This window comes from Podarcis gaigeae (genome assembly GCF_964106915.1).
Source record: "Podarcis gaigeae genome assembly, chromosome: 18".
In the NCBI taxonomy this organism is placed as follows: Eukaryota; Metazoa; Chordata; class Lepidosauria; order Squamata; family Lacertidae; genus Podarcis; species Podarcis gaigeae.
Window position 1 is genome coordinate 9,364,784 of NC_139696.1, and position 23,731 is coordinate 9,388,514.

A 23,731-nucleotide genomic window follows, 5' to 3' on the forward strand; every position below is an offset into this window, starting at 1 on the left:
AAGGTCATTTTGAATTCTGTTTCTGTTTCCTGTGACATTAGCTACCTCTTCCAGTTTGGTGTCATCTGCAGATTTGATGAGCATCCCCTCAATTCTTTCATCCAAGTCATTTATAAAGACGTTGAACAACAATGGGCCCAGGTCAGAACCCTGCCTCCCCACTTGTCACTTTTTTCCAGGATGATGAGGAACCATTAATGAGTACTTTGGTTTCGGTCAGTCAGCCAGCTGCAAATCCACCTAACAGTTACCTCATTCAACCCACATTTTACCAGCTTCCTTGAGAGAATATCACGGGGGACTTTGTCAAAAGTCTTACTGAAATCAAGATACACTGTGTCCACAACATTTCCCTGATCCACGACGTTTGTAATTCCATCAAAAATAGAAATCAGATTGGTCTGGCATGACCTAGTTTTGAGAAACCCATGCTGGGTCATAGTAATCACAGCATCCTTTTCTAAATGCTCATAGACCAACTGTTGAATTATCTGTTCTAGGTCCTTCCTTGGTATTGAAGTCAAACTCACCAGGTGGTAGTTACCTGGGTCTCCCTTTTTCCCATTTTTGAAGATGGAAACATTTGCCTGCTTCCAATCTGTAGAGACTTCACCTGTTCTCCAAGAATTCTCAAAGATCATAGACAAAGACAATGTGTCTGCACAAATTGTGGCATGGTGCCTGGATGCAGCAGCAGTCTGGATGAGGCCAAGAAGCTGAGGCTGGATCCCAATATGAGGGGCCTTGTGGGTTTTCGAAGTCCAGGAATTACTACGGTAGGTGACCTCCCTGTTTTTGATGCACTCCCACTGAAGAAACAGGTGAATAGTCTGTGGGTGCTCCTAGGTCCATCATTGCAGCTGGAGGCCCAGTTGGCTGCAGTGGTTAAGAGCGCCTCAAGAATTCCCAGTCTCAAAAAGCCTGACCGCAGTTGTCCCATGTATTGCTAACCTCAAGACTGGGCCACTGTAATCTGCTCGCCGTGGGGCTGCCCTTAAGGCTGGTCCAGAGTGATTAGATTGCTAACAGGAGAAGCTTACCAGAAGCATGTTACACCACTTTTAAAAGAACCGCAGTGGCTGCCAACATATTACTGGGTCTATGAAGCCCTAAACAACTTAGAACAGGTTATCTGAGGAAATGTTTGTACTGGATAGACCAGTCCAAGTCACTAAAATATTTGAACAAGGCTTTCGTGGTTGTTGCACAGATTGGGGAAGGTCCATCTTGTGACAGCTTGGAGGGGGTTTTTCGTTGTGGCTCCCAGCTTACTGAACCACCTGCCCTGTGAGATAAGGCAAGCATCTGTTCCTAGTTTTTTGGCACTTGCTAAAAATTATTCTCCAAGGCCTTTCCTGATCCTTAATACCAGTGCGCTGAATTTATAATGACTTTGTCACTGCTGTATTGACCGTATCCATCATATTAGAATGTTTTTTGTGAACTGCCTTAAGATATTCTTATTGAAGGTGATATAAAAGTATTTTAAAATAAAATGTTAGCACATAGCAAAATTCATAAATCTAGATATATAATGCACATGAGCTGCATGGGTCTTTCTGTTATAGAATTGTGTCGCAGTCTGAAGCAGCCCCAAATTACTGGCTCACACCTCCTCAAAAATAAGGCCTTGGGCAGTTGCTTGAACACACAAGGTCACTAGCAGATACAAACTTACCTTTTGCCAGTCTCTCCAACCGCTTCCCATGTTCTGGAGGTATAGCATACCTAGCAACGGAAACAAAAGTGCTCATCAGTAACACTGAAATTTTAAAAACAGAGCTCATTACCACTGATTCTCTGAGAGCCTTTTGTAGATTACGCTACTTACCCCCATCCACCACACTGGCACCAACTCTAGGGGACGCTGGGTGCTTGGGCACTCACAATTTTTTTTGTGGGGGCTAAGACCACGGGGCTCTAATGCAACTTCTGGTTTTGTACCGGAAGTTGAGTCGGAGGCCCAACACAACCTCCAAGGCGACATCCGAGGCCCGGTGAAGCCTCCAAGTGACTGGTATAAAACCAGAAGCCACATTGAAGGTCTCTCGAGGCTTTGGGAGTGGCCTTGGAAGCAATTCTACTTCTGGTAGAATTTTTTTATTATTTTAATAATGTTTCAGTGTTTCACTTTAATTGTATTTAATCTATTAGAATGTATTAGGCTTGATTTTTGTGTGTTCTGCATTTGTGAGTCTCCCCCCCCCCACACACACACTGCATTTCATCTCTCCTTATCTACCCCTGAAAGTGGTACAAATGGCAGGATGTTTTAGAACCAGAGTGTAAATCAACTATCCCTGAAGCTATCTGAGACCCAGGAAGAGGATTTTATGATGCTCTTCCCTCACTGAAGGCTAGGTTGCCAGGGTAACGCCAGACATCCGAGACCTAAAATGGTCAAATGGTCTGGGCACATCGGGGCCATTCCAAGGTGATGTGGGGGTCCAGTATGGAGCCCCAGTATGATACCAGTAGGGAGCCATGTATGCTTTACTTCCTGACGTATGTGAAGATGTTTTATGACTCTTTGTTTGCTGTGTTTGAAGTACTATATAAGCTTTTGTTCCGAGGTGCCTTGGGGCAGACCTTCTCAACTGGCACGTTGAGTGGAGTGAGCTCTGCCCAATTGCAATAGCTGTAATACCAACACTGGGTCCCGAAATATGGATGCTGGACTTGGAAATAGTTTCCTTCTTTCTATGGTTTATTGAAAAGGTGGTTGATCCTCACCTGGGTAACAAACAAGGTGGTGAAGACGTGAATTCTTACCACACCATGCAGCCTCAGAAGCACCGCTGCCACGTGCCTACCTAACGTGATGTCATGGTGTCATGTTACGTTGCGGGCGCCACTGGGCACCCATATCCTGGGGCCCAAATTGGTGTTGGGATTTGTGTGCTCACCAGCTGCGAACTAGCAGCACATTGTTTACATCATGTGATTCTTCTGATGTTACTGAGCGTGAGACAGGATGTCCTACGCTGTTCTCAAGGTTGTGTTCTCAGTGTAACTTGAGACCTTCCTGTTGTTACTGCAAAGGAGGAGTGAGTGAGTTGTACAGAGGCTGCTGAGAGAGCAGACATGATTCGTACTAGCTCCATGTACAGTGTACAGTCTGTTAAATAAAGTAGATTTTTAGGCTACTTTCAGACTGATTCTTTCTTCTGCTGAGATGCAAGGGGAAAGTGAGTGTGCATCTTCCAAAAGGGAGGTGTCGCTTATCGTTGGTCTCTCTGGACAGAGCGGAGATCTGCCAGAGGCTGGCCACCGGCAAGAGGCCCCAGTGCCTGGGAAGAGGAGTCAGCCTTTCCCGAGTGGGTCGATCGCCATCAACTGGCACCCTCCATCCACCATGGTTTCCCTGAAGAGATATCTGGAGCAAGCCATAGGCTCTAATCTCCACCCACCCTCTGCATCAATAACTGAACCAGGAGGTCCTACACATTTGGATACTCAGGGCCTCTTCTACTTTCCCCTCATAATTCAAGTACAGTCATACCTCGGGATAAATATGCTTCAGGTTAAGCGCTTTCGGGTTGCGCTCTGCAACTTAATTCGTTCCAGAGGTCCGTTCTTAACCTGAAATCATTCTTAACCTGAGGTACCACTTTAGCTAATGGGGCCTCCTGATGCCACTGTGCTGCCAGAGCACGATTTCTCTTCTCATCCTGAGGTAAAGTTCTTAACCCAAGGGTTAGCAGAGTCTGTAACCCGAAGTGTTTGTAACCCGAGGTACCACTGTACTGTTTCATTGGTCAGAGGGCAGGACCTCAAGGCTGTTTATAGCTCTTCGCCCCAGAATGATTTAGAACTGCATAAACAGCAGGTGGAAACCTGACTTTTGCATGGACAGAATGTAGCCTACTCCTCAAAGGGAACTTTTGCCTCTGGCTCAACCCACCACTAGCATGTGGCCCCAGAAGGTTTCTCAAGAGGGAATACAGCCCTCTGGTTAAGACAGATTCCCCATGCCTCCTGGAAATAATACTCTTGGCCTCAGTGCTTGTGTACACACTCAGTGCTTCATTTATCACCCTGCTGCACCCCCCCCCCATGAGGGAAGTTTGCAATACTCTGAAAATGGTGTCTTTAACCATAGTGGAAATTCAAATGAAAGAATGGAAATCATATCCTAAATTCTCCCTAGACCAAAGTGATATTTTCTGCCCTCTGAAGTGATCTGAAGACTCATAATGTAAAATCTAATGTAACAGGATGTCCAGGAAGAAAAATTGTACAGAAAGAGGATTCTTCAAGACTTAGTGTTTAAGCTGATTTAAACTGGCAGCTTAAAACAGAAACAAAAAACAATTTTCCAGGAACAGAAAGCCATCCTGTAACAGCTAATCTTATGAAATAAGAAGAAATCTTTAGTGTGACCCACAACACTTTTAACTAAAGCCACAACAATGGCCCTTTAAAGTATGTAATTATCAAATAATTCAGTTTTGCTCATCTTGGACTTTTTAATTTTTTTAATGCCATTTATCGGTAACATGAAACAAATGAGTAAATTAATCCCGATACAAACACTCCTTTGTGGGATTAACAACCCTAAAAAAAAAAAATGAACAGGAACTGAACTATTCCATTCCTTCTGGGAATATGTCGAAGGATTTGGAAAAGGCGTATGAGGCAGCAGATGATTAATGCAACATCCTTAGGTCTACTATGCTACTTTCACTTAATTAGTGCCTGTAATTGGGAGTTGTAAAGATAAGATTAATTGAATCTTGAGGATGTTAAAAGTTTAATATGTTGGAACATGGTTACTGCGTTATCAGAGTCTGCAGACTGCAAAGGCAATGCATGGAGTTCTAGAGAGGAGTCCCAGGGAGAGAATTAAAAGGAGTTTGCTTGGACAGGAACCCAGAAAATTGTGTTAATGCGCTTAAAAGCAGAATAGGAGGAAATATCTGCAGCCCATGGCCAACAAACACACAGAAAGAACAGCCAGAGCACGCTTGGCTTGCATTTAACAGGAGGGGACTCAGTTCCTTCTTTCAAGTGATCAACAAATTTAAGAATGGAAGAAAAAATGAACTGAGCCCGGCCGTTGCACTAGTAGCACATCACATACAGAACCACATAAGGAAGGAGGAGATGGATGGGACGGGGTGAAACCTAACCCTCCTCCAGCAATGCTCTCTCTTGGCTATAGGAAGAAGTCAACAAACAGTTGTGGTTGTCAGAACTCTGGCCCACCCAAGATGGGCGGAGTCTTGCCTATGACTTGTGCTGCATCTCCAAACCTCAGAAACAGTGCCTCGCTCCCCTCCCCTGTTCCAACATTTAATATATAGAGGGACAGAGGATCAACCTGGTAGTTCTGAGGTGCTCCAGAGGCCCTCACACCACCTCTGAAGCACAGCAGCCGCCGGGATCATCCCCCACTCCAAGTGCAGTAGGAGGAAAGCACAGCACAAATGTTGATGTGATCTGGCATCTTCTCCCCAGCTCCAAGAAGAAGGCAGCGGCTCAGTTTGTCACACACATAAGGCAGAAGGATCACTGCCCTTGTAAGTGGAATTGTGAGGCCCTAAGTCATGGAGATTTAGAAATCAGAGGGCAAACTAATGGATAGCATTAATCCAGTTAAAACAGCCAGCTAATGCACTTCTATGTGATGGATATTTATTTCAGTTATTTATATCCCACCTGTCAGGATACAAATCCTCCCAAGGAAAACTACAGGTAACATTAAATTGCATTATAAGGTTAACAGAGCAAACAGTGTCAACATACAGGTAGGTAGCCGTGTTGGTCTACCATAGTCAAAACAAAATTTAAAAATTCCTTCCAACTAAGTTTGTGTGTGTGTGTGTGTGTGTGTGTGTATGTATGTATGTATATATATATATATATATATATATATATATATATATATATATATATATATATTGTATATAAACACATAAAAGTTCATCAGGACACGTCTCACAGTGCAACTGGTGGGGGTAAGAAGAGGGCAAGGTAAGCTGGAATGGCTTCTGAAATGCTTTGCCTGCAACCCTCCCTCTCCTGGAATATTCTAAATGACTTGGACATACCGTTGCACCAGATTCATTCAATCTATATCCCAGTTTTGCTCCAAGGAGTTCAAGGTTGTGTATGTGGTTCTCTCACATCAATTCTATCCTTACTACAACACTATGAAGTAGGCTAGGCTGAGAGACAGTGAAGATCATGTGGCTGAATGAGGATACAAACCCTGGTCTCCGAGGTCTTAATGCAACACTCTAACTACTGTATCACACTGTTAACGTTCAGCTTAAGCCTTTTGGTTTCTGTTTGAGCAATGTCTTCCACAAACAAGAGCAACTGACCCTCATATTCCCCTAAGGAACACGTGTTAGAGGATTTAACCAGCTTTTATTATCTCAAAGACTTTTTGAAAACCCAGAACCTCTAGAATTAAAAGCATGCATTGTTCATCAAATGCTGTTGTCCTCCATTTGTTCTCAGAAGGAAACCGATTAAGCATGTATAAAGAGCCCACAATAATTAGTCATATCAGATTAGAATCCCCATGAGAAAACAGAAGTCCATGGATTTTATTCAGAAGGACAGACTACAACTTCAACATACAATGGCTATTTGATAGAGGAGCAAGTCCCAAAATAAAACCCTGATTTAATACTTTGGCTTCCAGTTCTCAAGTTCACAGGGTCAGACCTAAAAATGTTTCAGGAATCTGGTTATGCAATCACCTTAAAAATTGATGCTGGCACCTACACTTCCTGCCCCCACAAAACGAAGTCTTAAAATGGCATGGTTTCTGCAGGCATTATGCTAACATCTCAATGTGAAGTATTTCCGCAGCGCAATAGCAGCCACCTCATAGGGGCTGAGGTCCCTTTGGACCTCCCCTTAAAATATTTGAGAGGAACCCCCCCCCCCTAGTTGTTGGGCATTGCCAAATAGTGTGTGAGTACCGTTTCATGAAGTTGATTGTGTGGGGCGGGGCTTACCTCCCCACCCCACCCCCGGCAATATTTTGTTCAAGTAGGCACCCCTGCCCAGCGCCATGCATGATATCAGAAAATAAAGGGAAGTCTCTGCCTAAACGCACCCCCCCCCCATGTTCTCTGCACTTCCCCATGACTAAGTACGTGTGTGTATGTTTAGATAGCAAAAACAGCAAGAAGGAATACCAACAATGAACAAGGATCTTTGGTTTTCAGTCACTGGCAGCAGTTCAGAAGATATTTCTCCCTGCAGCCTGACACAAGCACTGATCCCTGAAAAAACATTTTATCAATCCGGAGGCAAAACAGGACTCCTGTAATCTCTGTATGCCACGCCCTGCTGATTAACATCTCATCTACCAGCAGCCTTCCTTCAAAGTAACATTTCACATCTATACAGCTGCTGTATTATCGATCTTTGGTGTTTTCAAAGCACTCCCTATCTTTCCAAACAACCATGTAAGGTAGGGCAGTTTTGCTATCCATATATTGCAGACGGGGAAAGGGGAGAGGCAGAGACACAGGGGCTTGCTTGAGGCCATTAAGCAAGCTCATGGCAGAAGCTAGATCAGAGCCCAGTTCGCAGCATTGCCTCTTAAGACACAAGGCTACATCTGTATCATAACCCCACATTTTCTTAGAGATCCGTATTTTATGCCAAATGCTAGCTTTCCATAGGAAATTCCAGGTAGCTAACAACTGTACCCTTAGGAATTCTTATCTGGAACCTCAGCACTCAAGCACCTAACCAGTTTTGCCACATTGGTGGGATAGCTTCCCCACTTGCCCACCCTGATGGCCACCAGCTCCTTTCTCCAGTGCTTAACCTACCTGCCTATCGCCAAACAGCAATTTAATCTTCTGTTTTAAGCTCTCTGGTTTCTCTGCTCCAGGAGAGACAGTGATAACAGGCTATCCTCGGGGAGGAAGTCAAAATGTCAGGGAAGATCAAACTGTTCGCTCATTAACCTCAAGGCGAGGTGTCAAAACAAAAGGGAGGTGTTCAAATATCCAGAAATATCATTTCTGCCAGTTGCTCTGAAACCCTTCCATTACGGCTGCAGCCCAGGCACAGCACTACCTCCAGATCTCATCTTGTAAATGCATTTGTCTTAATAGATAAGCCACACACACCCTAGAAAAATAAGGTTTATAATGGCAAGTGGTTAACATAGAAATCTCCTTTTATTTTTTAAAAAGGAGAGAGCATGACCCGAACAAATATTCTGGATTCCCAAATGTCAGCATGTTAACTAGAGCAAGCTGCCACATGTAAGTTTTCAAAACAAGGATATAAACTTTAAAGTCAGAGGGGTTGTACCCAGCGAAATTCTACTCAGACTAGAGCTACTGAAATTAATGGAGCTAGGTTTGTCATCTCCTTTCATTTCAGTGGGTCTACTGACATTGGCTACAACAACCCAAGCTTGGGAAAAGTGAACTATACAGCCTCCCCAGGAAGGCAGCACTTCAGGAAGTGGCAAAAAGAACTGCATTCAAATGGCCACTCTCCCTGTTGAACTTCAGCCAACTGACAAAGACTTTTCTATTTCAACAGGCATTTAAGGGGTTTTCTGTTTGTATGATTAATTTTAATTTATTTCCCCCCCCCCCCCCACTATGCTACTTGTAATTTTTCAGCACCATGCTGAGAAACTTCAGTGATCAAGTGGCATATAAATAGCTGAAATAAATAAACTAACACAAGGGGCACACCTATGGTTTTCACTTACTAGTCAGCCTCCAGTTCAGGTGTGGAGAACCTCTGGCCTTCCAGATGTTACTAAACTACAACTTCTATCACCTTATATATTTCTTATCCGCACTTTCATAAACATATCAAGGTGGCTTACAAAATATGGTAAAATCAGTCCAGAAATATCCCTAAAATATAATTTAAAATCTGGGTAGGCAAACTAAGACCCGGGGGCCGGATCCAGCCCAATCGCCTTCTAAATCCAGCCAGCGGACCGTCTGGGAATCATGTTTTTACATGAGTATAATGTGCCCTTTTATTTAAAATGCATCTCTGGGTTATTTGTGTGGCATAGGAATTTGTTCTTTTCTTTTTCTTTTTTCAAAATATAGTCCGGCCCCCCACAAGGTCTGAGGGACAGTGGACCAGCCCCCTGCTGAAAAGGTTTGCTGACCCCTAATTTAAAATGTCAATGATTCAGTACATAAAGGTAAAGGTACCCCTGCCCGTATGGGCCAGTCTTGACAGACTCTGGGGTTGTGCGCCCATCTCACTCAAGAGGCCAGGGGCCAGCGCTGTCCGGAGACACTTCCGGGTCACGTGGCCAGCGTGACAAAGCTGCATCTGGCGAGCCAGAGCCGCACACGGAAACGCCGTTTACCTTCCCGCTGGTAAGCGGTCCCTATTTATCTACTTGCACCCGGAGGTGCTTTCGAACTGCTAGGTTGGCAGGCGCTGGGACCGAGCAGCGGGAGCGCACCCCGCCGCAGGGATTCGAACCGCCGACCTTTCGATCGGCAAGTCCTAGGCGCTGAGGCTTTAACCCACAGCGCCACCTGCGTCCCATTCAGTACATACTGGTTGGTTAAAAAGAGAAATCCATACTGTGAAAGCCTGTCTAAATGGTAGCTGTCAGAAGAAGTCTGAAAAAAGGCATGGTTGGTTTCTGATGGATCTGTACTGACAGGGAGTTCCACAGGGCACGGCCTGCCACCCTGAAGCCTCTCCCCTAGTGAAGGCCACCCAAACTTCACAGGCATGGGGAAATAGCAGAAGTGCCCCATCAGAGGATCTCAGTGATCCAAGAATGACAAGTCTTCTACTGTTTCTTACCTCCTTGAAGCCACAGAGCAGAGCAAGCAAGAGCTCTTTTGGAGGGGGGTGGGTCAGCACGCTGGGCCCTTTGGCAAGAAAAGGGGCTCCAATTCAACCCCTAGCTTCTCCAGCTGAAGAACCCAGCCTTCTACCCAAGACCCTGGAGAGTTGCTGCCAGTTTGGGACAGGTGGGGCAATAGTTTGCCCTCATTATCAAAGTAGCTTCATATGTTCATAGATACTGGAATTTTTGACACATGTCCCATAGCATTGATTCCAAATGTTTTCAACTACCTATGTGTCTTTGGCTGTCCCATTTTCCCTACACAGGAAGCTTCTGATATGATTCCCTGTATGCTTAAGTATCAAAGTACTAGGAAGACAGCACTTTGCACCAGTTATTTCATTCACTGTTTGTGGACTCTTCGATTATATGTGTGTAACCTGAACTGAAATGATGGAACAGTTCCAAATACTGCAGATTTAGGCAGTGCTTGGTGCAGCGGTGGGGATGGAATCACAAGCACCAGTATTCCATGCCACATGTATTTATTAGTGCTGAAACGTTTAAAAAGAGGTGTGAGAAATTTATGATATGCAACCCATTGAGCCCCAGGTATTATCTGGCCCTTTGAACGCCTAACTACAAATGATTTCCCCTAACCCCAGTGGATCAAAAAATACATCCTTTTTAAATCTAAGAACCAAGCCAGCACAGCCAGGAAAAGTTCATAGTGAGGTGGAGCAACGTTGCTAAAATTCAGTAGCTCTCACCATATGTAGGACGTATCTTTGCATTCCAAGAGGCTGAAAAGCACCCCCTCTTCAGCAGATATGTTGCTCACTCCTTAAGTAAGTTGTGACAACCTTCTTGACAAAGAGAAGCCCACATAAAACCTTCTCTTTACAAATACAGCACACCTACACACTCCCTTTGTAAACAGCATAAGCCAAAGAAGCCTAGATTTTAGATATCTACCCATCTCCTGGGTAACAGATTGATTTGCAGTCACAAAACTCAGTACCTGTCTATGACACTCACTCAAAGAGCCACAACAGCCTCCCACCCTGCATTTCAAGGGCTCTGCAAATTATCACTCCCCACACCTACCAGCAAGCCCACACAAAAGAGCTCCCCTTTAAGACCGACTAAGACAGCTTGCAAAGAAAAAATTCATTCCTTGCACAGTGTTTTTTGCTTTCATCAGTTTCACTGCCGGCCCCCATTTCATCCCTCAGATCTCAGCTCTTACTCCTGCCAGCCAGTTACTAGCTCCCTTGGCTGCAAACTTGCAAGTCAAGGTTCTCGGGTTGCCCCTAGCAACCCAACAGGTTTAGAGCTGCTCCTCTCCTCCTGGCCCCTGCTTCTCCTACATGAAACAGCTGAAGTTGCTTCCTGCCCCCTTCCTACAAAGACATTTTTCTGTAGGGCTTCACTCTTTTGATAAGAGCTTCCCCTCTAGGTGTCTCATTTCAGAAACTGGATGAGCAAAGAAAATCATCCAGGGCATTTCAACTATGAAATGGCTGCAAAGCTAGTGCACCCTGGCAGTAGCCAGAGGTTGAATTCATCTATGACCATCTCTTTATATATTTAAGTGTGCACTGAACTCAGCTATTAAGCTATGCCTGTTGCCTTAATACTCTTTGCAAACACAGTTTGGAGCACAATGCGACAAATTAGCTAACTTAAGGCTGTTGGCAGTAAATAGGTAGCTTATGAATGGCTTTCTTCATGGCTTCAGCTGCCAAAATTATAAGGTAGCCTGGGGATTAGTTAACTGCAACAATTCTGGAACCAAGAAAAAGCTATAGAGTTTCTGACTGGTGTTCTGTGTAAATCCTTTCCCAATCAGGCAGGATATTCTGCATGCCACACAATAAATCTTGACTGTGTTTTCCACTACTGCCCTGGCATTGTTTTGCGTTTTAAATGTTGCCATGGCTTATTTTCTTAGATACAGTGGTACCTCGGGTTAAGAACTTAATTCGTTCTGGAGGTCCGTTCTTAACCTGAAACTGTTCTTAACCTGAAGCACCACTTTACCCCTGAAGGACCAGGTGGGAGTCATTTTGGACTCACAGCTGTCTATGGAGGCACAGCTCAACTCTGTGTCCAGGGCAGCTGTTTCCCAGCTCCATCTGGTACGTAGGCTGAGACCCTATCTGCCTGTGGACTGCCTCGCCAGAGTAGTGCATGCTCTGGTTATCTCCCACTTGGACTACTGCAATGCGCTCTATCTTTGAAGGTGACCCGGAAACTGCAACTAATCCAGAATGCGGCAGCTAGTCTTGTGACTGGGAGCGGCCGCCGAGACCACATAACACCAGTCTTGAAAGACTTACATTGGCTCCCAGTACGTTTCCGAGCACAATTCAAAGTGTTGGTGCTGACCTTGAAAGCCCTAAATGGCCTCGCTCCAGTATATCTGAAGGAGCGTCTCCACCCCCATCGTTCTACCCAGACACTGAGGTCCAGCGCCGAGGGCATTCTGGCGGTTCCCTCACTGCGAGAAGCCAAGTTACAGGGAACCAGGCAGAAGGCCTTCTCGGTAGTAGCACCCGCCCTGTGGAACGCCCTCCCACCAGATGTCAAAGAGAACAACAACTACCAAACTTTTAGAGGATATCTGAAGGCAGCCCTGTTCAGGGAAGCTTTAATGTTTGATGCATTATTGTAATTTAATATTTGGTTGGAAACCACCCAGAGTGGCTGGGGGAGCCCAGCCAGATGGGTGGGGTATAAATAATTTATTATTATTATTATTATTATTATTATTGTTATTGTTATTGTTATTGTTATTATTATTACTACTACGTTAATGGGGCCTCCCGCTGCACGATTTCTGTTCTTATCCTGAAGCAAAGTTCTTAACCCGAGGTACTATTTCTGGGTTAGCAGAGTCTGTAACCTGGAGCATCTGTAACCTGAAGCGTCTGTAACCTGAGGTACCACTGTATATAAAGCAGGCTAATCTGTGTCACTGGTGATGAGCCAGTGTGGTGTAGTGGTTAAGAGCGGTAGTCTTGTAATCTGGGGAACCGGGTTCGCGTCTCCGCTCCTCCACACGCAGCTGCTGGGTGACCTTGGGCCAGTCACACTTCTCTGAAGTCTCTCAGCCCCACTCACCTCACAGAGTGTTTGTTGTGGGGGAGGAAGGGAAAGGAGAATGTTAGCCGCTTTGAGACTCCTTAAAGGGAGTGAAAGGCGGGATATCAAATCCAAACTCTTCTTCTTCTTCTTCCTCTTGATGGGAAACAAGTATCATCTCTGGTCAAGCAAGCAAGGAAGCACCTGTAAAGTGGGGAGCCTGTCCACATTTCAAGCCATCAACAGACCAGAGATAATATCTAGCTATGAATGGGTGGATTCTGGGTGTTCCAAGATAAAAACAAGAGAGTTCAAATTTGTGAATATCATTCAAAAATAACGTCCTGTGTGACATTGCTAACTATAAATAATCACTCATTAAAACTGTTTAGAACATATTTGGTTGTTGTTGTTGGCTTAAGTTTCTTACACTGGATGCATATTCTCAATACCTGTCCAGAGGTTCACCTCAGGAACACCTTATAGCACACTAATTCCCTAACTTTTCACCAAGCCCATATTAATGTGTCATAAGGAAACTGATAGTGCTCTGCAATCAATGTCAATTGAATAGAAGCTCCTGTGAGCCCAGAATAGCCACTCACAGATCAGGCTGCCTGCTCACTGCCCTGATGCTTCTACTCAGCCCTCCCTGCATGTATTTCAACTTTGTCCTTGCAGCATGACTGGATCACTCAATCATTCTCAATTAAGAAACAGGTTGAACTAACCACTTTCAGAAAAGGCTGTCTGTTGTATCTCTGCCTGAGCTGGCGTCCCTCCAAGCGGAAGCCACACCAAGAGGAGCAATTCATACAAAAATGCTGGGGAGGAGGCCCTTAGGGAGGGGACGGGTAGGAGGTATTAATCTTGGTGGATATATAACTTAGCCTAACCTAACCAGTAAACCACCAGAGCAAAGCATGTCTCCAATTTGTGACTGTTCTACACTTCCCTAACAACCACACATCCTCTAATGTTTAATCTACAGGGTAATCAGATTAAAAAACTGTTTGCTTGGCAAAAAGCAGAAGCTTTATAGTTGCTTACAAGGAGCCTCCTAACTGGACAATCCCATGAGAAAGATACTTTTCATTGTTGCTGAAGAGAATGCTATTAATAGTGCGGTTTTCTCAGTGTTTTGTTTATTCCCCTGGAATGGCTTGATGGATGTGAATAATTATGAGACTATAAAAGCAAGCAAATGTGTTATTTTCTATCACTCCAGATCATCAAACAAATAAAGTGTGAAACAGCATTTTTGAATACAATTTTCCCCTCTAATGGCTTAGAATTATTATCAAGCACAATGAACATAAATAAGCAAAAGCCTGGCGAGCTTAAAAATTAAATGAGTGTGTCAAGAAAGAGGAAGACAGACCAGCCATCTCAGGATACAATGACTGAATCAGAAAACCTATAAAAGATGACAAGGCAGGCAGATACAGATTCACAGATACAGAGACATCACTGCCACTAGGGCCAAGTGATCTATAGAGACCTTCCCATCTACACTATATTACAACCCCCACCCCTTCAGGCTTCTCTCTTGCGAAAGGGAGGAAATTCATTTACCTTATCCCCAAGCAATGAATGCTGTTAACATTTTATTTGCAGCAGCCCTAAGCAAACCTGTGCTGGTTCTCCCTATTCAAACATAACTGTTTCCACCTGCAACTCAACAACATTAGATGAGGGTTAGCCAACATGGGACTCTCCAGGTGTTGCTGGACTACAGTTCTCAAAATCCCTGACCACTGACTATGCTAGCTGTGAGAAGTGGGAGTTGAGAGCTCAACAACTCCTGGAGGGCACCCCAACTGTAGACAGTTGCCATCCTCCGTTTTCCTATTCAGTCTTTCCCTGCTCCACAAAAGGGCACAAACTTCAAAAGCTTTATAGAGGACATCTGTTTCAACTGCTACTCTGAAGAGGAGCCGCCCAGAGTGGCTGGAGAAGCCCAGCCAGATGGGCGGGGTATAAATAATAAATTATTATTATTATTTATATTAGCCAAGACAGCAAGTTGTACCCTCCACCATCAGAGGCAATATTCCTCCCATTACCAGTTGCTGGCAATAGCAGTGGGCAGGGGCGCCAACTGGCCCTTAGGATTGTGGGTGACCGCCGCTGTAACACAGACATGCGGCGTCATGCGCACACATACCTGCACAGTGTGATATCACACGCACAACACACGTCGGGTTGTGTTTTTGGAGAGGGACTCATTGGGGCATCTGGTTGGCCACTGTGAGAAGAGTGCTGAACCAGATGGGTCTTTGGGCTGATCCAGCAGTTCTCCTTCTCCTTCTTCTAATTTTGAAACAAACCTCCACAGAAAGATCCCACACTTTCTCCAGGAAGCTCATTCTGCCACTGAACTACTGCTAGAGTAACACAGCCTACTCCCAACATTTAGCGTAAATGCATTTTCTCATAATTTAAACTCATTCCTTTTTAGCAAACAGAGTGGACACAATTGCTTTTATCCAAATTTCCTTTTAGACATTAAAAAAAAACGAGTTTCCCTTTTACTGTATTCCTATGAACAAAGAGCATTACATATTCTTCCAGGGATTAATTCGGGGGGTGCATCTTATTTTTGTACTCCCCATACGCTCTTTATGTCCAGCACAGTTACACCTTACAGAGAAAGTTATTCCTGAGCTACTCCTGCTGCTTCCCTTGATGGAAATCATTTCTCTCTCAATAGAGGTGCTCTGTGACGGGGTAGAGCGATGGTCCCTGTTCTGGTAACTATGTGTCAGGGTCCACTAACAGGATGTGACGGGCTCATCTGCCACTCAGTGATCCCTGGGTGGGGAAGGCACATTATATATAGAAGCAAAATGTTTTTGAATGAGGCAGCACTGCAGCTCAAGAGATGTGGCATCACTCCAAGGCCTCATATTTAAACCTTTAAGTACTAGACTATGAAATATTACTTCAATACACTATCATAGTGGCGAGACTTTTAGATGCACAAGATGGAAAGATTCAGCATCACCTACCATGGAGGAATGGTTGTTAAAATTATTGGACTTAGCTCAGATGGCAAACTTAACATGTAGAATAAGAGAAAAATCATTTTCAATAGTTACTAAAGATCTGGAACTCTTCATAGACCTTTCGTGTGAAAAAGAAAATGAACTTATGATACCTGGGTTTGAGGATTGAAGAAAATATTGGTTTATAGAAAGCAGACTTATTGGATGTTATCTTGGAGTAGATGTGTTGAATATTTTTTTTACATAGCTGACAGACGAAGAATTGGAAGTTCTCCCCTTCCTTCCTTCCTTCCTTCCTTCCTTCCTTCCTTCCTTCTTCTTCTTTCTTTTCCTCTTATTGGTTTGTGTTTTTATCTCGATTAGTTTTTTATCTTTGATAAAAAGATATTGGATATTTGATTTTTACCTTCGTATACAGTGGTACCTCGGGTTACATGCGCTTCAGGTTACAGACTCCGCTAACCATAAATAGTACCTCAGGTTAAGAACTTTGCTTCAGGATGAGAACAGAAATCGTGCTCTGGCGGTGCGGCAGCAGCAAGAGGTCCCATTAGGTAAAGTGGTGCTTCAGGTTAAGAACAGTTTAGGTTAAGAATGGTCCTCCAGAATGAATTAAGTACTTAACCCAAGGTACCACTGTATTTTCTTTTAAACTTTAATAAAAAGTTATTGGGAATTGGACGGTGTTGTACTGGGCAAACTGATGAATGGGATGTCAAGAGACCACATGAAAAGGGTTATTTTACAGATGCAAAGAGGGTGGCTGTCTTTAAACAAAATGTAAGACACTTTATCTAGCACAACAGTGAAGTGTGTCTCAGATTTTAGTCTGGGTAGGATAGGTGGGGAGAAAATGTGCCCCAAGCTACAACAATTTAGGGAACACCCATGTAAAGGTTGCTGTTTTTATTTTATTTTTGCTTCCCTGCCTGAACACACCAAGCTCCTTCCACTACATGGCTTGCCTTCCATCTTCTTCTAAGGTCTCCTTTGGGTTATTCCAAATTTGTCAACAAGAGTTCCACAGAGATGTAGAGTTTTAGAAAGCCATTCAAAGTGCTCCCATTCTGATCCCTACCACCATCACCACTTCAGCACCACAGCAATTAAGTGGTGATTAGATTGCTCAACCTCCTTGCAGCCAACCTCCTTGCAGCGTCCCTTCCACCAAAGAGCAAATGCCAAGAGTTCAACCGGCAGACTTTTGAAAATGTCACTTCCATCCAACTCATGTTGGAAGGTGCAAAAGTTAATTTCACAGTCTCTGCACAAGGTCTGGGCAAAAGAGGCTCCATATAGTTTTTAACATGCTATAATTACCAAAACCAGAAACAGTAACCAAAAGAAAAGGAGTGGATATTAGTGCATTTAAAATGACCGAGACCATTAGTCAAGTGAAGGGTTAGCTGTCTTCAAAGTTTACTCATGTCAAACTTAGTGACCATTCACAGAAACTAATACCTACATAACCTCTTCCTGATGACAAGAGCTGAAAGCTGTCAATTAAAAGTTCTGCAAGATGCAAATGTGTCCAGGGACAGATAATGTGAACACTGGCATTTATGTCCACAACCTGGGGATTGGAGAAACATGATCCAAGACAAATCTGTGCTCCCATCAAAAATAGACTCATTGGTGGGAGAAGCTACATGCATCCACCTCCATCAGCAGGGTGTTAATAGGACAAATTAAAGTCTGCTCTTAAAGCCCTAACACATCAAAGGAAAAGGCAGGGAAAGGTAAATTGCTTGATGACATGGCTCATGCTTTTACTTTATGCTCCAGCTTCTGGGGCTGAGAAATAGAAACAATGCAGTACACAATATATTACAATGAGCCTGCAGCAATGCTGTTGTTGGCATCCATCAGTCTCACACCCCAGAGCAATGCTAACCTATAGTAAAACAGCCCATTTATTAAAAAAAAAATACCAGCACATCTCTGTGAACAAGGTAGAAAATGGCTGCCAAAAAGTGGGCGCAAAAGAAACCATAAACTGATTATGAATCAAGAATGGGGATTTGGGTTGCATTCCCTCACAAGCAATCTTCTGAGGGCTGCCTGCCAGTGGTGGACAGGGCCAGAGATAAAAGAAGACACAGCAATGGATGGGTTTCTTAACTTTGTACAGTAGGCTAGATTCTAACCAAACAAAAGCCAGTGGTTTCTACACACAGAGAGATGTATGTCTCTCTCCAGCCAGGCAAGCAAGAGGCATTATCACAGTTCAAACAACATATGCAAGCCAGGCGAATGTACTCAAGCATGGTGTAGAGCAAGACCAGTGAGGGACAGGGCATCTCTGGAGATCCCAGAGAGTCAGGTAAGAGAGGGTTGCAGAACCACATTGCTCAAACTAATCCACATTTGCAACATTTTAATGGTACCCCCTCAGTATTTGCAAATTGCTCCCAATCTAGAAACTTTAGTGTGTGTACAGGTCCAGTTTCTCACTTCCATACCACTTTGCTTCTCCCTAACCTGACCTACTCCTGCCAACCTAGCAGTTCGAAAGCACGTCAAAGTGCAAGTAGATAAATAAGTACCACTCTGGCAGGAAGGTAAACGGCGTTTCCATGCGCTGCTCTGGTTCGCCAAAAGCGGCTTAGTCATGCTGGCCACATGACCTGGAAGCTGTACACCGGATCGCTCGGCCAATAAAGCAAGATGAGCACCACAACCCCAGAGTCAGTCACGACTGGACCTAATGGCCAGGGGGCCCTTTACCTTTACCTTTAACCTGCCCTACCCATATCCTACACACTCCTACATCAGCAGACTGAAAGAACCTGGGCCAACAGCAAGCACAGCTCCCTTTCAATTATCTTATCAGGATTGGGTCATTTGAGAAAGTTTGACAGAGGTAATAACTGGAACTGTCCTATAGTAAAATAAATGATATGCACAAGTTGCCCTTTCAACTTGAAAAAATTTGGCAAATGAAGTGAGGAAACCTCAATGTGAGTTCCTGCCTCCATTGGAAGCCATTTATTCACTGTATGATTATGATTACCTGCTCCAAAGATAAGATCAGGCATGAATCAAGTTCCTACTTCATGGGAAAGGACTGTTACCAAGATAATGCAGTTTTATCTTCAATTGATCATTTTACAGGACAACAGAGGATTGAATTCGGTATCTTTAACCGGCACCTGCTAGTGATTTTTAACACTGATTTTCTTCTTTCTTGAAATACATACACACTTACAACTCTGTCAGATAAACATGGGGACTAGAGTGTATTTACTTGGACTCAAAACAATAGAGTAAAATGGAAAATGGCAGGATCAGAGTGCAATCACACAAAGTGCTCTCACATTAGAAAGCCCAAAGCAAGCAGGCAGGCAGGCAGGCAGGCAGGCAGATGCAACGCTTTCAGAAAGACTAATGTTTGCATCCACCTCTTGTGCAATGGAGACTGAAGCTAAGTGGTGTCTCAACATGCCCCAGATTGGGAACAATTTGGTTTTTTAAAAAAATCAAGATACCCACATGGCCACCCTTTTCCAAGTCAGAGAGCCTCAGCTTAACTTCACTGAGTTTGGGGGTGGGGGTAGGTAGGAGAGCAAACTAGACTAATGTAAGACACCCTGAAGGATGTGAATGGTTGCTTTCTCTGGCAGATTTTTTGCTCCAGGTTTTCTTCTGTGAGCAACAAGGAAGAAATGCTGGGATTTGTAGAATGATTATGCAGCCAGGTGAGGCTTGTGAGAGGAGTCACACTAGGTGACGAAACCCACCACTTCCAGAAGATGTAAGAGCTTACACAATTTGTGCCCTGAGTTCAGAATCACCTGCAAGTTAGGGGAGGAGTACACACCCTTCCTTCATGGTCAGCCTAGCATAGCTGCACCATCTCACACATCGGGCACCAAGCTGCAAACTTGTTGTATTTCAAACAATAAATTGTTTTGGACAAGGAGCATGACCCTGGGCTGCTGAATCCTATGCCTGCTGGTCCTTTTAGCTGTCCAAATCAGTATTAATCCACTTACCTGAGCGAAGCGTTTTAACACAGAATCCTACATCCATTGTCCCAGGAGAAGAAATTTAATAAATTCTTAGAGGGGGGGAAATGAAAAAATGTCAACCTGTGTTATCAGCTGCTGAATGCCTGTTAGATAAAAATGTGCAACCACAAGCCAAGCATTTCAAGTACTCCCATCAACTAGACAAGGTCCAGTTACAGGACACTGGAGGTCAGGTATACCTTCTCCCTCACTTAAAGCTTTGCTTCATTCCTGTAAAGATACCTTTAAACTGCCTGCTAAATCAAAACCCTGTATAGGTCTATTTTTCCAGCAACAGCTTAAACAGAGTAGCAGACTTAAAGCACAGGGGGGGAAACCACTGGGTGGTAGGCACTGCCCAAAAACCTTGAAACATTTCCTTGTTTCATAAGCTCCCTATTAATATTGTGAAAGTTGGGCATATGATAATTAGGAGTGAGGGGAAAGAGAAAGCGAGAAAAGAGAAACACTAAAGTCAAGGCTGTTTCTACTCTGCACCAACTTGTACATGCAAGCTGCCCATTTCACTGGGTACAAACACATCTGGGTTTAGAGCAATCTGGCTTGGTTTAAAGTTAGTCTCATCATTATGCTTGCTGTTTGCATCAACCCAAAGATCTATTTCCCACTGCTGAGCAAAACAGAAAACATGCCTGTATTAATGAACTGCATACATGAAGATAACCTTCCAGCAAATACTCATTCATGCAGATCCTTTGGAATGGGGTCGTATCATTCCAGCACCTGGTTATCTACAGGTGTTTCCTACTCCTCACTCCAAAGTACTCAAGAGTTGCCATCCTGTGAGGATTGTTAAAGTATGCAGAAGCAACTTGCCTGCCTACTCTCCCCCACTCCCCAAGGCAAGTGAGGTTTACTGCTGAGTTGGGCTTTGGACAGAGTTCAGCCGTTAAAGGTAAAGGTAAAGGTACCCCTGCCCGAACGGGCCAGCCTTGACAGACTCTGGGGTTGTGCGCCCATCTCACTTAAGAGGCCAGGGGCCAGCGCTGTCCGGAGACACTTCCGGGTCACGTGGCCAGCGTGACATCGCTGCTCTGGCGAGCCAGAGCCGCACACGGAAACGCCGTTTACCTTCCCGCTGGTAAGCGGTCCCTATTTATCTACTTGCACCCGGAGGTGCTTTCGAACTGCTAGGTTGGCAGGCGCTGGGACCGAACGACGGGAGCGCACCCCGCCGCAGGGATTCGAACCGCCAACCTTTCGATCGGCCAGTCCTAGGCGCTGAGGCTTTAACCCACAGCGCCACCTGCGTTCAGCCGTTAGCAGTAGATAAAGCTGGGCTTACTGAGTCAGAGTGGGTGGTCCCAGTGGCGTAGCGTTGGGGGTGCATGGGGGGCCGGCCGCACCGGGCGCAACATCTGGGGATTAGGGTTAGGGGGCACAAATCCACGGGTTAGGGGGCGCAAATTACTTGCCTTGCCCCGGGTGCTGACAACCCACGCTAGGCCACTGGGTGGTCCCACGTTCTTTAACGTGGATCTGTGTGTGGCTAATGGAGAGGGTGTCTCTTTATACCTTTCACTAGCATAACTTTGTTATCAGACAGGAGACAAGCTGCTTCCCTTCCGCAGGGGGAACCTATGCCAGAAGATCGGGTTGGCAGAAGAGTTGCATAGCGTGGGGAAAAGACAAAGTCTGCACAACGTTATTAAACCCAATCTGTGATGCTGTCAGATTTCCAGAGATCTTCATTTCAAACTAGGGCCAGGCTTTGAACAGATGCTTTGCTTCTCTTCCTTTTTGAAACAGAGTGAGAGGGAGGAGAGAGTGCAGCTTTTAGCTGGAGACTTCTGGCTCACCCCTCCTTCCAGAGAGGATCCTGACAGACTACAGAGCTGGGATGAATTATTAGTATTGTAGGAGGGGTGGGGAGGAGGCGGTTCCCTCATCAAGACAACACACTGACAGATGAGGAGTCTTTTTTAGAGGAACAGCTGTAGAAAAGAGGAAAGAAGTATCTTTTGGACAACACCCCTGCCAGGGTGAGAAAACAATTTAAACTCTCCTCATTATTCCACCTGTTACACCTTGAGTGGCAGATTCAAACCCAGGGTTCAGGAGGCACACAGGCAAAAGCTTTAGCACCTTATAATCACTCCTTCATCCTCTTTACTTACTCGAAGGCCAGAATCTCCTTGTTGCTAGAAACAAATGGCCATTGCTATAACTCCACCTGCTGGATGAACAGGGCCATGTTGGCTCCAGTAAGGCCCGTTTGACTGTTAGCAGGTGGGCTGGCAGGGTTCACATTGATTAACTAATGACTGCGGTATATGAAGCCTGAAAGCTTGCATTAATAACTCCATGCTGCACTCCTCCCATCTATCACCAAATTACTGGGGGATGCAAACTCTTAATATATACATCATTTCTCCTTGTGAGTCTCAGAGCTACACACAGACTTCTAATGAAGAATTCTTTTCCCAGGCAGTTTGGGCGAGCCAGAGAAGGAAGGAGCGGGCTTCTCTCCACACCACTTGGAGAGCCCTCCCTGTCTCTGGCTATAGGAAATAAACGGGAGTGCGTGCCATCCAAGCCCCCAACTAGCTCATCAATTGAGAAGAGCTTTGCTCTGCCAAATGGTGCTGCAGCTGAGCCATAAATCATGCCACAATAAATCTTGCTTTGCAGGGCCATTTCTATTTAAAAAACAGAAATTTACCAGAGTATACCGTATGTGCCAGAGGGATGGAGCAGTTCGCATTTCATTGCTGCTTTGTATTTTTCTCTTGCTTCCTCCCTGTTGTTGGCATCCATCTGTCTCGGGAGACAATGCAGTGCACCTCCAGGGGTGAAGTCAAACCACTGCATGAGCAGCACCAAAGTGACCTCCCCGGGGCGCAAGCCTGGGCTGCCCAGACAACAAGTGTTAGAAACTGAGATATGAAAGCTAGGAGCTAAATGACACCTTAAACTTAGAGCCTGGGAAACCCCTCGCCTCCAGCACAACCGAGCGCTGGATCCAGGGGAGGCATTGTCACCGTCCCACAACAGTTCCCGACTTCGCAGTAAGCATCATTACACAACAGATGAATCATGTACAACGGTTTTTCAAAAAATTCTTCTCTTCTTTCTTTATGTTTCCACTGCCCCCTTATTTTATTCAACATCCCCCAATTGCACTTGAACACCCCCCCACCAAGGAGTGGTAACACCCAGTTTGGGAAACACTGGCTTAAACCAATATTGCATCTTATTATGAAAGCAGGAGACAAACCTCAAAGGAAATTAAGTGCATTTGCTTTGTGCCTATTTTTTGTGTCCCCAGTGCTGCTATGAACATCCTGAAATGTTCTCTAAGGAATTCTGTAACCCACCAAAGGACAAAAACAGGCATGTCATCCTCTTCAATATGGAACTGAGCTCTTAAACAGTATCAAACACCAAACCCTCTAGTTAGGCTAAGTAATGCCATGAAAATGACTCTGAACTGGATGGGTTTTTCCAAACCTCTAGCTTCTCTAGACGGACTAATTCAATTTTCCCTATCCATTCTCCACCTTGCAAGCACACACACACCCCACCCCACCAGGGGGTTTCAACATTGCCAAAAAAAGCGAATGTATAGCTGTTTCATGCATTTTTTGCCATGTTTTTTTCTTTAACTGATTTGCCAAAGGATTTGCATAACCCAATTTCCTCAAACAAAGATAGACAATTTGTAATCTGATTACTAAGAGATCTGGTTCAAACCTTTCTGTTCCTTGGTTCTATACAGTAAATACTCTGAGTTGGGTTAACAGAATTAGAAGGGGCCAGGTGGCCATCTATTCTAATCCCCCGCCAGCCCTCTGTCTAACAGCCTTCTGAACAGATTTCCTACTAGATTTGGTAGAAAC

General features: G+C 44.6%; 1 protein-coding gene across 4 annotated transcripts in view; it reads right to left on the bottom strand.

Annotated features, from left to right (window-relative positions):
- Positions 1-23,731, bottom strand: part of KDM4B (lysine demethylase 4B) — a 183,642-nt gene that overhangs the window by 116,034 nt on the left and 43,877 nt on the right. For all 4 annotated transcript variants that reach the window (XR_014559696.1, XM_083720236.1, XM_083720237.1 and 1 more), the window contains one exon: positions 1,679-1,728. Coding sequence is in view for 3 of the 4 variants with exons in the window: in XM_083720236.1 (XP_083576362.1) it covers positions 1,679-1,728 (50 nt within the window). In the remaining variant the exon portion in view is untranslated. The remainder of the gene's footprint in view (positions 1-1,678; positions 1,729-23,731) is intronic.